The sequence below is a fragment of the Squalius cephalus genome (genome assembly GCF_949319135.1).
Source record: "Squalius cephalus genome assembly, chromosome: 5".
In the NCBI taxonomy this organism is placed as follows: domain Eukaryota; kingdom Metazoa; phylum Chordata; class Actinopteri; order Cypriniformes; family Leuciscidae; genus Squalius; species Squalius cephalus.
The window spans coordinates 28,924,171-28,940,256 of NC_137126.1; the positions used below are offsets into that span (position 1 = coordinate 28,924,171).

Genomic DNA, 16,086 nt, shown 5'->3' on the forward strand with positions numbered 1-16,086 from the left:
TAGACTACATGATATCCATGGCCGGACTTAATATTGAGCTTGACTGGGCTGCAGCCCATGCAGCCCCTGTCCATTACCCGTTTACATCCCTTTGATTTTTTCAGTTATATGCCAGTCAGAAATAATTATCTCTGAATTAATATTTTAAATCTTACAATTTTAAGTTCAACAAATACTGAAAATATTCAATCTGAAGGGTGTTCTTTGAAAATAAAAAAAGGTTAAACAGAAAAATAGATTTTTTTTTGTTTCGTTCGCTACTTCAAATGTACGTGCAATTCTGGAATGGGATATGCACACACACACACACACACACACACACACACACACACACACACACACACACACACACATATATATATATATATATATAGCTAATCAACTGTCACCCCTGGCAACACACACAAACCAGCTGAGGTGCAATCACAGAAGCCTAGCTGATGGCATTCAACCAATCTTCTAGACAAGGATATAAATGCCAGTGTAGACAGGAGTGGTAGATACTCTTCTCTCGACTGAAACTAATGCTTGTGCTTTTGTTTCCTTGCCAGAGAGTGATTAACAGGAGGTTGGTGTTACGGACTCTCCGCCGGCAGATCTCCAAACAGACTGAACAGACACTGTCTGCTAAGCAGACTTTCAATTTCAATCATGAAGACACTCTCACTGGAAACACCAAAAGGAGCGCTACTTTACAAGACACAGACCTGAGGATTACGGTCAAGTATCCACTGGTGTATTTCCTTGCATTTGCTCACTTTACACACCCTCTAGGTCTTTTCCCCACAGGAACCTGCTGCTACTATAGTTTTAATATATAGCCTATGCAAGTCTCTGAAGTTGAAGAGAATCTGTTCACCACCAGAAGCTCTCAGAAGATTAAAACCCTGAAACCATTACTAACAATTAATCAAAATTAACACATTTTCTCAAATAAAATGTATTCATCAGTGATGCATTCGCAGCAGGCCTGCATGCCTAATTTCTCTCATTATACCACCAAACAACTCCCAACACATGACCTTTTTAGCCTAAAACAGAATTACCGATTACAGTACAGAACTGTCATTTTAAAAAGCACCTAATGAAGAGGTTTTAATACAAATCTTCATTTGCATATGTCTTTGTCCTATTTACAACATTTTAAACATAATTAACATGTTCTCATTACTACTACAGCAAATATATTAGGGGGAAGTCAAAGAGTTCATATGCAGTGTCAACATAAATGATGATTCATCCATCCACCAAACTGCTTATCCTCTGTAGGAACATTGTTTATATATAATAAAAAAAAACATCCAAATCAATTCAAAAGTCAGCAGCAGCTGAGCCCTTCATTGGTTCATTTCATGATGCCTGACCAGCATGAGGGGCGATTAACTGCACCTGTGCCGGTGCAATGTCACACTGGGGTCTGTACAGGTGTGAAATAAAGCTCATGTACGGTTCACTGATCCGGAATCTGATCATTAATCACAGACCACATAAGACTGAGAAACTCTGGCCTAGCCATACAAATACACACACCTGTCTACCTGCAGGTGCACATCACCACTCTCCAGAGGTTCTCTAGGTTTTGTCCACATGGCACTTCCAGTAATTTGCTTGATCAATTTTGCCTACAAAACTCGACATGACTCAAATAACACACAAATACATCACAAACACAGTAGCTCTGAAATTATAGCACAACAGGAATTATGAACACTAATCAATATGTTTGAAAAACAAAAAGTCCCACAAACTCTGCACATGTATGATTGATAAAAATATATATATTTTGACAGCTGACAATGGCATTCTGTAGATTTTACTTTAATAAAGAATAGCATGAAAAACATTTTTTCAATTCAAACATTTAAACTCATTTGTAATAAAAATGAGATAAAGTGAAAGTAAAAAAAGAAAGAAAAAAACAATACCTTCCTACATACACAACTGCACAAATATACACACACTTTCCAGCAGCTCCACGCAAACACATCAATTTGCTCTCTCTCTCATTTACACTATCTTCATTTAAACTGGTTGTCGATGAGAGTTCCCTTCATCTTGGCTTTCTTGGCCTCGAGTTCCGCCTGTGTGAAGAGAAACAGCACTCAGATCACACACAATAAAACAGTCATGAGAACACACACCCATTTATGACACTGTGATATAATAAAACATCCTCACATTCTCATACAAGTCAGTCTCTGATACAACATCCTCTAACTTGTGATTTTTTTCCTTTGTGGTTTTAAAGATGGTAAATGGTAATATTACCATTCACATATTACAGTTTTTCTCGATTGCTTAAACACTATAACCAGGCTTTTGAACTAAAATTTCAAAACCATAATGCCATTTATCAAAAAGCACACCCATTTCACTAAACTATAAACACTATTCCCTGTTTTGACACATGAGTCAGATTTGTTGAACTGTCACTGCTAAACTCTACACACAAATCCCTTCATTTCTCATTGCTTAGACCATGTTGTCATTTAGAAAGCACTAGCATTCAAAATTGTTCACTCAAGTCAGCACAGCTTCAGCTCAGTTAGCACACAATTACCCAAGTGGAAACACTAAGAGTCAAAATTTAACACACATCAATCAGAACCTTCAATAGATATATAAAAGGGCCCAAATCAGTTTATTGCGTTTTGGAACAATGGATCCAGAAAGACATGAAGGAAGAGGGATAAGAATGAGGAGGAGGAAGGGCAAGGACAAGAAGACAAGCAGTCTCAGATGAAATTCAAGCCACTCTAGTTGCCCATGTCTTTGTCAATGGTATGACTATGAGGGAGGCTGGGCTACGAGTAAGGCCAAATTTGAGTCGCTTTACCGTCGCCTCGAGAACCTTCAGGGAGGTGTGGTGGCAAACAAAATTCAGGAGTAAAACAGGAAAAAAAATAGTTTTTGTGTGTGTGTGTTTTCTGTGTATGAATAAAAATGTGCCAATGTATCCACTGGTTGTGTCTTTTGTGTTCATCATGTGAAAAGGTATGTGATGGGGGAACCACAAGCAACATAACTTACCAGTTTTGGAAATGTTGTTTTGAATTTATTGCACCAGTGTCTTAGACTATGTTGTAGTGTGTGTGATTTTGAGGGCTTGTGTGTCCTGTCTGAGGGCAAAGTTTGGTTTTTCAGCAAGAGTGAATGGTTTTGAGCTTCATTTTGACCTGAAAATAGGATGTTTGGGGAATTGGGTGAGACGTTATGGATTTGTGTTTATAGTTTTGAGAATACGAGGCATAGTTTCAAGAAATGTGTTTAAGCAATCGAGAAAAACTGTAAACATGTTTACTCCAAATATCTTCAGAGAAGAATATTTGTGTTGCAATTTTACCCAAAACAGGGTGATGTGAGCATCATGGAACGCTAAACTCTCACATGTAATTTGTTGCATTCACACTTGACCTTCATAAGGTGCCCTAGTGCAGAAAGTCCACAAGTGAGACCCATAGATGTATTACACTTTTGGCATTCCAGGAAACCCCTAATATGGACAAAGACATCCAGCTATCTCTTTAGTTGAATAAAATGTAGATAGAGACATTTTGACTGATTAAACATGAAGAGAATTAACACACCATTGTGACAGTATATGGTTCATCTGTGTTCTTCAAGCCACCTTAGTTATTTTCATAAGGATAATATATATTTATAATGCAATACTAATCGACACTGTATCACTGTATAGAATACTATAAAATAATATAATTTCTGCTTCATTTTGTGATAAGAAGCCACATCAGTTCACAGAAGAAAGTTATTTCAATCACTCGACTGATGCTATGTGATTCTGGAGTGAAATATGCTGTTATTCTCATAACTTGTGTTTTGATGGTGTGCTAAGCTAAAAACAGTTAGCATTTTATTCTCCTTTAAATGAAATCGCTGCTTGGTCTTAAAAATGTTCCATAAATCTCTGAATTTTATCATTGATTTAATTAATTCTGACGATATGACAACAAACTGACAAATGTTTCCTTTCAAATGAGTCTATGATGTTTGAAGTCCAAAGGCTTCATGAACGATGGTTGTTGCATCATGGCGAACTGCAAACGCTTGATAAAGCTGTCCACACAGGACGCGTCAAACCGAAAGTTGCAAATCCATTTTTCCTTTGTGTCAAGAGTAGTGTGAGCGCTTGGAGTACGTCGGAAATAGAACGGGGCATCAGTTTACTGTCAGAAATTTGTTGAGTTGCATCAGATACATTGTAGACAGCATCACTAATTATAATGGGTTCTCGCATCAGGTGTAGACACTTAGTTTTGGTAGGCTAGTAGTGAGTTTGAAGTAGATTCATTGTCTGCTTTACGTTTACTGGCAGTCCTTTCACAAACTTGTCCATACTTAGTGCATAACCATGGATCATTCATTTATATTTTATCAGGGTTCCATGCAATACTCATTTCTGATTCTTCAATCGCACCATCCAAACTCAAACGGGTACTGGGAGTTGTATTGATGTAATAAAATGTCAAATCAATATTTTGTGTTCAATTTTTTAATTATGTGGCAAGTAGCTGTATAAGTGGGATAATTTCACAATAGGGTCTTTTATCTCCCTGAAGAGATTTCTTTTGCATAACAATCTGCTGACTCTACACTATCCCGTAGCCTTGCAGCGTCGCCCCTTTTTATAACTCTGTGGCCCCAGTTTGGGAACCTCTGGCCTAATTTGTGTGTGGGTATGTGTTTCCAGTGTGACTCGGAAACTCATGTACGCTTATCTCCACACTCCACACGTTCGTATGTGTGAGGGGTCTCTGTCATCTTTAACATTAAATTCATTAGCTGTGCAGACTTTATTAAAGTTTCAATCTGCCTCAAGCATGAATACACATCGCCTCTTCTTTCATCTCCCTGTGTGCGCGCTTACCAGCTCCTGAAGTCGTCTCTTGCTCATTCCTTTCCTCTCCAGCTGTTTCTCAATCACTTTGGCATTCTGGGCATAAGAGTCCGCCACCTCCCGCTGTAGGATAAACCAATCAAAATCAATCACAGCTCTTCAAAAAAGAGATATGATGTAAGAGATGAGTCAGGCCTGATGGGCAGCTGATGAACTTAAACTCACCGCTTCAATCTCTTCCTCTTCTTCATCAATCGTTGAAACAGTAACTGAGCTGAACTTGCCCATGTCTTTGGTGCGCTTTGTCATCATAACCTTCAAGACACATGCATGTATATGAATATTGTTGACCTTATATTCTGCTATTCTCTTATACCTTTTCAAATAAAAAACGTGGTGTCTTACCCTGACTTTCTTTGGCGCCTCTTGTTTCTGGCTATATACGCTTGTGTTGCCAAAACCCTGGCCGAACTTCACCAGCGCTCCATCCACAATGAATGTCGCTGGAGTGCTCTTCATCTGATGCTGATAAAACAAGAGCAGACCACACCTACACACACACACACACACACACACACACACACACACACACACTATGTTCAGTATGTTGATAAGTCTGTTTAAATAATGCACTATTATTGGATGTTTTGTTTTATTTATTTTTAATTATACATTATATATTTTTATATACAAGTATATATTTGTATGTGTATATATATATATACATACATACATACATATATACATACACACACATAATTTATTTATTTATTTTCTCTCTTCCCAGTATGTGTACAGGTATCTGTTTTTATATTCTGTTAGAGGTTGATGCATGTAGGCATGTATATATATATGCTCAGTTCTTCTACTTACAATTCCTCTCTGAATTAATGGACAGTATGGGATGCTACTCTAGAGATTTGATGTTGAGGGTTAGGGGATTGTTAAATGTGATTTATACTGTAAAAATCAATAACAAAAAAAAACTTTGAAAGAAAACATGGTTCTTAAGATAAATAAACCCTTGCAGATTACCCAAACCTGGTGTTGACGTATGAGAACACATCAAGTGTTGACTCTTAGTGTTGACATATGAGAATAGTCGGATTAGCTGACTCAGACAAGAATCAAACTTGTTGCAATTATTCTCTAAGCCTTGAAGTCATCCTCTTGTGCATGGCAGAGTCATAATGGTGACACAGGAAGCTCAGGACTGACAATTGTACATGCTTATTTATGAACAAGAGATATTATGATTAAGAAAAGGCCATGGTTTTTATGAGTCATACATTTCAAGGCTAAATGATATGGACAGGATTCTGAAGCTCAGACACAGCGATCAGGATCTTGTATCATATATATATATATAATTTTTTTTTTTATGTAATTTATTTCTGTGATGGCAAAGATGAATTTGCATGTGCTGATTTGGTGCTCAAGAAACATTTCTTATTATTATCCATGTTGAAAACAGTTGTGCTGCTCAATATTTTTGTGGAAACTATGAAACTTTTTTTCAGGATTCTCTGATGAATAGAAAGTTCAATGGCATTTATTTTAATTTATTTTTATCAGAAATCATTTGTAATATTACAGATGTCTTTACTATCACTTTTGTTCAACTTCATGCATCTTTGACAAATAAAAGTTTTAATAGTTTTCAAAATACAGTTAGTGGTCATTACCCAATAAAAAACATTTAACCACATATGGCGCAACTGACCAATGAAAATCAAGTATTCCAGAGAGCTGTGCCATGAAATAATCTTAGGTTATAACTGAGTATATTGTTTCTGTAATCAAGTGATGTATAATTGTGTCTTGTATGTAACATGCTTCACACGGTTTACACTTTAATATCGTGCATTTTGTATGCATGTTGTGTGTGCTGTAAGGATTTGTGAAATGGGTATACAGGCTCACTTACTTTCCACATTTTTTGCGAAACTGTCTTTCGATGCCCTCTGACCTGCACAGGAACATACAGCGGTTAATGAATCTTAATCAATCCCTACCTTAATCAATACCCAACTACAGCACAAACTCATAGACACACACACCTTTTCAAGTACACAGCCTCATCTTCCTCCACATTGCAGAACTTGTGGGCGTGTTTTGCTGCATCAATCACCCTGGCTTTGTCCCGAGGTCTCATGGGTAATTTCTCTATCTGACAGTCTAAAAAGGAACACAGGAGCTTAATTATCTTTCTCTTCTTTACTTCTTACACAAAGCACACACACTGCAGGACCAACATACAAAACCTATAGACTTTTGTAAAGCAGAAAGTTGATGCCCTATCGACCAGTATGTTCTCACTGACCTTTCCCCATAGATATCATCTAGATTGTAGAACATTCAGATGTCTGCAATGTTAGTCTGTATACAAGGCTTTATTGTAGTATAAGTTACATTTAGTTGAAATGAATCATAGTGTAGTTATTAATATTACTTTTTAAAAGGAAAGTACACCCAAATATAACAATAATTCTATCATCATTTACTCACCCTCAAGTTGTTCCAAACCTGTATGACAAACAGTTTTGCTGAAATCCATTGCATGGACAAAAACAGAGATATTTTTCAAAATATCTTCTTTTATGTTTCACAAAAGAAACTAAGTCATACAGGTTTGGAGATTTCAAAATGATTCACCTTTATGACCTTTAATTTCATAAGCATTATAATGAACATAAATACCACAGAGAGCTAGTATAATCACACTCGTTTCATTTCCAGAAGTAAATGAATAACACTATACAAATGAAAAGCAGAACAATGACATTTTAATTATCCTCAGCTTCTGAATATTTCAAATAAATTGTCCATGATCACAATCTTGCTGAGGTGAATAGTCTCCAACTGTCTCGGAGAAGGCAGTAATTACTTGAAGGCAAAACGAGCCATCAATTCATGAAATACCAGTAGCCTACATCTAAAAGGGATTTTCACCTCAGGATATCATGAAGTGAGATTATTAATATAATTTAGAATAATTAATTATATATCCATGCAATGAAATAAAGGGTCATTCCGTGTCAATTCAACCAGAGGTCCCCAGCTAAAAATGTATTTTGATAAAAATAAAATCTGGTGAAGGAAATACATAAATGAAGAACGACAAAATGTTATATACAATTTCTACTTGAGATTTGGAGCTAAATTACAGGAGGTAAAAATGACTTTAAAAATATAGCATTGGCAGCAGTATTACTATATTATTTATAAATTGATTTTACACTGAGATGGGTAGGTCTGTTGGTTAAATCTGTTGACTTATATGCCAACAGTGAATGTTCAAAAATGGGAAAAAGTACTGTTTTGCCCCAAGTTTGCATGCTTGTAACTCCAGAAGTATTAAAGATATCTTAATATCCTTTTAGATTCTGTTTCTTAACAAGCTTTTGATTTGGCATTTTCATTTTAAAGGCCCTATATGATTCAATCCCAGAGATATGGAGATCTTAATGTGACTCCATGAGTATATTGGTCAATTGTACACATTTTTAGCGGTTGAAAACCAAATGTGGGTCACTTTGCATACAGCTGATAATTTTTTCTTTTAAAGAGGAATATCTGAACAACAAATAATATTGAAACTAGGAATGTATCTAGTTTTTTCTATCAACACAATTGCATAGAATATACCTGTCTGAGTGCCAGAAGTATTCTTTTTCCAAAGTTTGCATACCTGTAACACTAAAAGTATTAAAGATATAATGCAATATCTATCTACAGATTCTAATTCTTAATTAACTTTTCTTTTGGAATCTTCATTTATGACTATATGGTTCAATCCCAGAGATATTGTGATGTCAATGCAGTAACATGTAGTTACAATAATGCTTATTTGAACTCTTAGTAGCTTCAGAAGCTGTTATAATGGAAAAAAATATCCCTTCTTTTAAATATCCCTGAAATTGATCCAAATATAGATTTTTATAATTACACTTTTGAGAGCAAGTTAATGTGCCTCAACTTGACCATTTCAGTCCATTTTTGGCACTCAGTCTGGTGTGTCGTATTCATTTGATAGAGGGAAACAAGATACTTTTCTAGTTTCAACATTATATATTCTTCAAACATTCCCCTTTAAATGCATTAAGTATCAGCTGTGGGCAAAGTGACCTGCATTTGGTTTTTGACAATTGAAAATGGGTAAAATTCAACAATTTGAACATGGAGCTGCATTGAGATCACCATATGAGATTGAACCACAAAGGGCATTGAAAATGAAGATTTCAAAAGAAAAGTTTGTTAAGAACCTAAGAATCTAAAATCATACTGAGAAATCTTTAGTACTTTTTAAGTGCTGTGGCACTCAGACAGGTATGTTCTATGCAACTGTGTTGATAGTAAAAATTAGATACATTTCTAGTTTTAACATTAGGCCTATTTGTTTAGATATTCCTCTTTAAAAGAAAAAAGTATCAGCTGTATGCAAAGTGACTCACTTTTGGTTAGCTAAAGTCTACATATTTTACTAATAGACCTACCAATCTCCATGTAAAAATAAAATATTGATGCAACCATCTTTCGTAAGTCATCTTTACCCCCTGGAATTTGGCTCAAAATCTCAGGCGAAAATTGTCATTTTGAAATTATTCATTATTGTCATTATATCATTATTCTCTACAAAATAGTGGATTACATTATATTTTGGCTTTCAATACTATTTATGCTCGTCTTTCTTCAGAAAAAAAAAAGCTGTTCGCGGAACAGGACTCTAGATAACACAGACAACCCCCCAACCCCCCCCCCCCCCCATCTCATATCAAGTCCACAGGCAAAAGTAAAGGATAACACATTCTGAAGTGTCAGACGTATAAAATGACACCTAAACGACAATATTCACAACATAAGTGAGGCTGAGCGGAACAAAGCCTTGTTGTGTGAAATATCAGTCCGCCTGCTCTAAAAGCGTTTCCCTGTTCACACATTCAACCAATTTCCAGAGAAGACATGTGAGAGGAGAACACACTGAAGTCAGAGGACTAATCTGATCTGAATATGGGTAAGATTTTGATTCATCCCAATTTTTTCAATCGTTTGAATAAGTTCCAGAAAGATTAGTTCACTGATTCTTTCAGTGAACCTTTCGGCACGTTACATCGTTACGCCAGTAGGTGGCGACACGTGGCTGTCGTTATGTCATTGAATCATTTACTGAATAGATTCGTTAAAAAAAATGGAGCAGTTCCGATTTAAAAGAAGTCTTATGAACACTAAATAACATGTTTAGCGTAAGTCTGCTACGATACTACAGAAATAGTAAGCATAATACCCATTTCCCCACAAACACAAAGCATAGCAAAAAAAAGAAAAAAAAAAAGAAATCTATAATCGGTTCTCAATTTTCGGAACTATAGAGCTGGTAAGTCCCGCTCCTTCCGCTAACCCCACTGGACCTCTAGGTTGAAAAATCGTCAATGCAAGTGAATGGGAGAAAATAATTATTTTCTGGTCCCGTTTGAATTGTGCCATGAATGTGAACATATATTGTCTGTGAATTTTTTATATAACTTTTCGTGTAAAGAATGCTACAATTTAGCGGGTAGAAGTTTGATACGGTTAGACTTTGTGTGAGAGCACTTTGTGGACTACAACTCTTCGCTGCTTTCGACGCGTTTGAAACGTCACCACCACTCGCACACGGACACTAGCTCACGGATCCCGCTAAACATGGCTGTGTCTTTGGTGCACTTCACCGCCTTCTTTCAGGGAGAGGACAAAATCGTTGAGGTTGGCGAAAACCACGGGTAAGTCAACTTTATGGGGTGACGTCACATAGGCGACATGTAGTCTTTCTCGTTATGTCTTTTCCACAACTGCTAGCCGAAGAATCATACAATATACTGTCAAACTCGACGATTTTTCAACCTAGAGGTCCAGTGGGGTTTTACGGATGGGCGGGACTTACCAGCTCTATACGGTTATCCGGACAACACCTATTTGGGTAGGGTTAGGGTTAGGTTAACCGTATAGTACATTTACGTGTGGTCCGGATAACCGTATAGTAACGTTACCCAATTTTCAAATGACTTTTATCAAGCTAAAGAGAAAAATGACAACAGCAACGCCTTTAAGTCATTTTTAATTCATTTTAATTATTAAGCTCTCTCTCTTCTTCCAATCGAATATTCGGGGCATTATTACACTTTCAAGGTAGGAAAACAGCCACCTGCTTAAAAGGAAAATATTTCAGTGAACGAACGAAGTATGAGTCGGTGCATTGATCGAAAACGATTAATTCACTAACATATTCATTAAAAATCACTAACTGTTAATTAGTTTACAAACGAAACACCACCAAATCCGCAGCCCGGGCATAAGCAAAACCCAAGGACACACTGCAAACCCCATCTAAACCGTGCCCATTATATAATCAGTGAGGCTTTTCACACGGCAAGCGTTCAAGTTTGTTGCGTCGCTGGAAGTCAAGATGGGGTGAGATCGTGTCAAGTACTGGTACCACGATGATTTCTTAAACTTCAGTTAATATCAAAGCTGGTGGTTACATTCAAGCGCTGAATGTACACAGTGAATTGCTGGACGCGTTTTGAACGGCTGAAATCATGCCTGTCGCTACTCACCCAGAACCAGGACCATCTGGCCACACAGACAGTAATACACGTGCAGGGGTTTCTCCCCATCATCATATTCTTCCCTGTCACGGGTGTCCGAGCACACAACACTCCGAGACACCACTTTAGGCATATTTAATCTCCGTTTACTTCCTTTTTAAAATCAGAATGTGATCTCTGGTTTCAGGCTTGTTTACTGTCCTGTTGTCGCCCGGTGATGACGCCGTTATGTGACGTTAGGGCACTGGGCAGCCCCCATATCTTTTGACTGGCTTCCTCTAGATGGCGCTGTGGATATTTTCAAAAATAAATACAAGAGTCATGTTGACAACAGTAGAACTGAGATGAAATTGAGATATAGGCTACGATGTGTGATTTTTCATTTGTGACCTTGAAGTAAATATAATATTATCAATAATAATAATACATTTTATTAATAAAGCACGTTTCTCAAACTAGAATTAAATAAAGTAGCCTATTTAATAAAGTACATAAAAAAGTAAAGATCTCAAAAATAGATAATCAAAACATGAAAACAATTTTGACATACAGAATAATATACAGGAATAAACAAAATGTATTCGTTCTTATATGATAGGTATAAGTTTAAAAATATGAATTTTTAACAAGCTACCTTCTTGAAACTGTTTAAGGTCGGGGCATTCATATCTGGACATTATATAGGCTGTGTTATGTTATGCTCCTATTATAGGAGCATAACATAACACAGCCTATATGTAAGGTCTTTATAGGGAAATTTCTCTCTATTTTCTGAATACATGGCTAATGTAGTCCAGATGCTTGGAAGTTATGTTTATTTTATTCTAGTAACTAGTGACTTTGGTAATAAATTTGGCAACAATGTGTAATGTTTATTCCTGAGAGAATCACTAAACTGATGATTACTCATAATTCTTCATTTTTAGTTTACCTTTCTAATTGTGTAATAATATTACTCATTTGTTTTTTGCTGAGGGCTGAGCAGATGTAGATTGTAGACACATATTCACCATAGTTTTTAGACAACACAATTTTTGCCACCTAATATACATATGCACAGACAAACATTTCTGTTGTCAATGCCCTAACTTGCAAAGTCTTTACAGGAAAGTTGCAACAATATGCCTTCAATAATAGACAGAGCACATGGTTTTCCTTACGCAAGCACACACATGTGAGAGTGTGTTAGGAATCATGCTGGTTTGGCACTGACAAGTTGCTGACAAGTTGCCAAGTTGCTATGTCCATCTCTCTCTCTCTCTCTCTCTCTCTCTCTCTCTCTCTCTCTCTCTCTCTCTCTCTCTCTCTCTCTCTCTCTCTCTCTCTCTCTCTCTCTCTATTTCTCAGATCTGGAACTAGCAGCTTAGGAGATACACACTCACTTCTCTCTCAGAGCACTACGCATCATGCTTCCTCCTCTCCTCCTCTCCTCTCTCTCCTTTTCCCTTGCTTTTCTTTCAGGTAAGACCCACTTTTTTTAAAACCTAATCTCTTTATCTCTAAATGTATCTCACACCCTTCTGAACACAGGTAACCGCATGACTGTCTGTGGTCTGAGATACTCTCAAGCATTCTTTTGCTCTGATTGCTACTTTTCCTTTTTCATTCCGTCTTTGTGGTGTTTGTGGATGCAAACTGCTCAAAGAATGTGTAAATGAATATATATGTGATAATGTGCATTTTCCAATGTAAATGAGCTTCAGGCAGTCTGATGTATGATAATCATGTCAGTATTATGCTTATAATTGAGGTAAGTTCTTGTAAAATGTTGATAGAATGCTGGTTCTCCTTTTATACTGTAGCACTTCTTTGAAGGGCTAGTCAGCAGAAATGACTTTCACATATCCAGTTTAGTTTAATTTTAGTTTTAGTGTTTGTTAAGGAGTGTTTTATTATGTTATACAGTATGTACAGAGAAAGAGAGAATTATTAAGAGTTGATTTATTAATGAATGCGGAGACAAACATGCAAGAACACACACAGCACACACTCTACAAAATTCCCCAAGGTGCTGGAAAGCAACACCATATTTATTCACCTGTCAAGAGATTCTCACGTTTTTATACTCTGTGATATGACCTGTGGCATCTCTCGTGAAGTACAATATTTTGGATCATAGACAGACACAAGTATGAATCAAAAATTCACTATTCCCCCAACCACCTTGCGCATGGTGGTTGAGATCCTCTGTTGGCTTGCAGTGTTTTGTTCGTGCTTAGCAAAATTTTTCTCATTTCTCCTAGAAAGTTGGTATGTATGGAATTGGTCAGTATCAGATATTTAATTGTTCATGCTCATTTCCCTTATTTTGATTTATTTATTAAAACACTGATCATTTAAGATGACAACTGATATCAACTGATATATCCCCTAGAAGAACAAATTTATGATTCCCAATAATTAAAAACAGCTGTTGTTGTTGTTTAGAATTTTTTTTTTAAAGGTAGCTCTTTATTTTAGTCCTATTTCACATGCAATTATTGTAGTAATGACACTAACTGGGTAACAAGGTACTAACCCAGAGCCTACCCCTAAACCTAACCTTAACCCATGTCACCTTACATTACACAGTATTTTTTTTTTCAGTAAGTACACTGGAAGTACATTGAAAATAAAGTGTTGTATGGCTGTACAGGCACTCTTGAAAAGAAAGTGCAAAAGTTTTAATTTTAGGAGTACAATAGCTTTTCACTGAGGAATATCCTCAAAGGGGCATCTTTCACCTTATTTACTCCTGAATGGTTAGTAGGCCTACCTTTAAGGGTGCATATAACTATACTCTAGTGAGTCTAAGGTAATAATATGCACCTTTTAGCAGTAAATAAGGTATAACGTTGTCTCTTTCAGGATATTGCCACATTTTTGGGTCTAAACAGTTTCACTGAATTCAAGTTATGTCCCTTAAATTATAAATATCATAGGCTAGAGATTTTTACGTGCGCACGTGTGTGTGAATGTGACAAACATATACCTTTCAGTTTCAGAGCCACACAACAAGTCAGATTTCTCTCTTTCAGTCTCACACATATTAATTATTTTTAAGTCTTGGTGTAAAGTTGACAATGTAGATGTGCATGTGTGTGTTTGCATTTGTGTCTGCCTGTGTTGAAGAGATTTCAAGAGGGAAAGAGATTCTCGAACAACCTAGTGTGGAGGTTGAGGTTTTGGAGAGGTGAGCTAATTGGGTTTTGTGCGGTTCAGGCGAGACGGATTTATCATCTACGTGAATGACTTGCCGTACGATAATGATGCCAGAGCAGTGTATCGGGAAGGCATACGAGAGGATTATTCAAGTGTTTATGTGTGTGTGTGTGTATAAATAGTGGAGAGAGAGAGGGAGAATGAGGATTTCAGCTGACCCTTAGATTTGATGGGGATGTGTAGAGGTGTCTGTGCTACATGGCAGCGGCTCCCCAGGGCTTCAGGTTGGACCAACCTATACTTTGTATTCTTCCTGCAGGCAGAAAGAGAGAGAGTCCATTGACTGGAACATGGTGTATGAAAAGCAGTGCTGGATGGACAATGACAAATGCCATTGTTTTGTATCAGGGGATAGCCTACAATCTTTAACGTTGTCCTGTTCTGGGCCATGAGGAGAGCGACACACTAAGATTCTCTATAGTATAGCAAACTCATTGTGGGGTAAAAATATTTTGTCACTGATTATTTGAATTTTAATGTTGACTCAGTGTTGGAAATGACAGTAACATATAAGTGAATGATGAATAGCACACACTATACACCATCTAAATGCTTTTTTTCAATATTGAAAAATATATTATACAATTAATATTAATTAAATAAGTACTGTCATTTTTGCCGTATGATGAAAATGCTGTAGATCAGTCGTTCTCAACTAGGGGGCCTCAGCAAACCTCCATGACTTATAATGATTCATAGCTTTTTAACTTTTCATTGTTATTGGTAAAATGCCCATTAATTAATTAGAAAAACAGTCATTAAAAATAATTCCCTCACAATCTGATGTGATACAGACAAGATCATTTTCTTCAGTCACATACAGGCAGAAAAGCTTATGTAGTGCTCCAGCTGTCTGTTGCATGTTTCAATGGAAATATTCCAAATAAACCTGAAGCGCCCAATGCTGTTAAATCTCCCAGTTGCTTCGATAGAAACTTCTCTGCCCTAATACAAAAAGACCTGTCTGGGTTCCCTGCAGAATACTGGGCTTTGTATCTGCAGAATCAACTTCTTATTATTTTCTTTTACTTGAGAGCTTTGCAGAAAAACAACATTTATTTTCCTTGCATGATTCTAGTTCAAAAGATTTTACTTAAATTTTCAATATACTGTAATCCTAGCTGGTTGACTTGCTGTTGTTACTTTAATACTGTAAGCAGCAGACACCACTTTGAAGCCTGTTCATTTGCAGGGATTGTGTTTCTGAGGTTTAAATGTAAAGAGTTTAATATCACATATTGAAAATGGATAATAATAAATGGTAAAATGTCATGCTTCTTCAAACCTTACATTCCGAGGTGTTACATAATAGCTGCAGTGTGCTGTTATGCCATCAGTTCGAGACACACACTATGATGCTGTCATGAGGTTGAGAGGTCACGCGAGTGGTGGTAGGGTTAACTCAAACCTACCAAAGTCTTCCATCAGTCACGTGACCTACCTGCA

The 16,086-nt window shown here is 36.7% G+C and overlaps 2 protein-coding genes across 2 annotated transcripts in view; one reads left to right on the top strand and one right to left on the bottom strand.

Annotated features, from left to right (window-relative positions):
• Positions 1 to 928: 928 nt before the first annotated feature.
• On the bottom strand, positions 929 to 11,674 carry steep1 (STING1 ER exit protein 1). The gene is made up of 7 exons (XM_079872526.1): positions 11,449 to 11,674; positions 6,916 to 7,033; positions 6,783 to 6,824; positions 5,261 to 5,405; positions 5,081 to 5,170; positions 4,886 to 4,978; positions 929 to 2,081 (listed from the first exon to the last, which is right to left on the bottom strand). The coding sequence occupies exons 1-7, from the start codon at positions 11,570 to 11,572 to the stop codon at positions 2,019 to 2,021; spliced, it is 675 nt and encodes a 224-aa protein (XP_079728652.1). The 5' UTR covers positions 11,573 to 11,674; the 3' UTR covers positions 929 to 2,018.
• Positions 11,675 to 12,826: 1,152 nt separating this feature from the next.
• The window catches only part of rxfp2l (relaxin family peptide receptor 2, like), a 51,998-nt gene continuing 48,738 nt past the window's right edge, over positions 12,827 to 16,086 (top strand). Inside the window, exon 1 of the mRNA XM_079871682.1 lies at positions 12,827 to 12,900. Within this exon, the coding sequence (XP_079727808.1) occupies positions 12,846 to 12,900 (55 nt within the window). The 5' untranslated portion in view covers positions 12,827 to 12,845. The remainder of the gene's footprint in view (positions 12,901 to 16,086) is intronic.

Bases quoted from the DNA above. Each gene is read 5' to 3' on its own strand.
- steep1 (XM_079872526.1), bottom strand. From the start codon at position 11,572: ATGCCTAAAGTGGTGTCTCGGAGTGTTGTGTGCTCGGACACCCGTGAC. The intron at 5,171-5,260 runs GTAAGACACCAC...TGTGTCTTGAAG, and splicing joins AGGCGCCAAAGAAAGTCAGG to GTTATGATGACAAAGCGCAC. The intron at 4,979-5,080 runs GTGAGTTTAAGT...TTTATCCTACAG, and splicing joins AAGAGGAAGAGATTGAAGCG to CGGGAGGTGGCGGACTCTTA.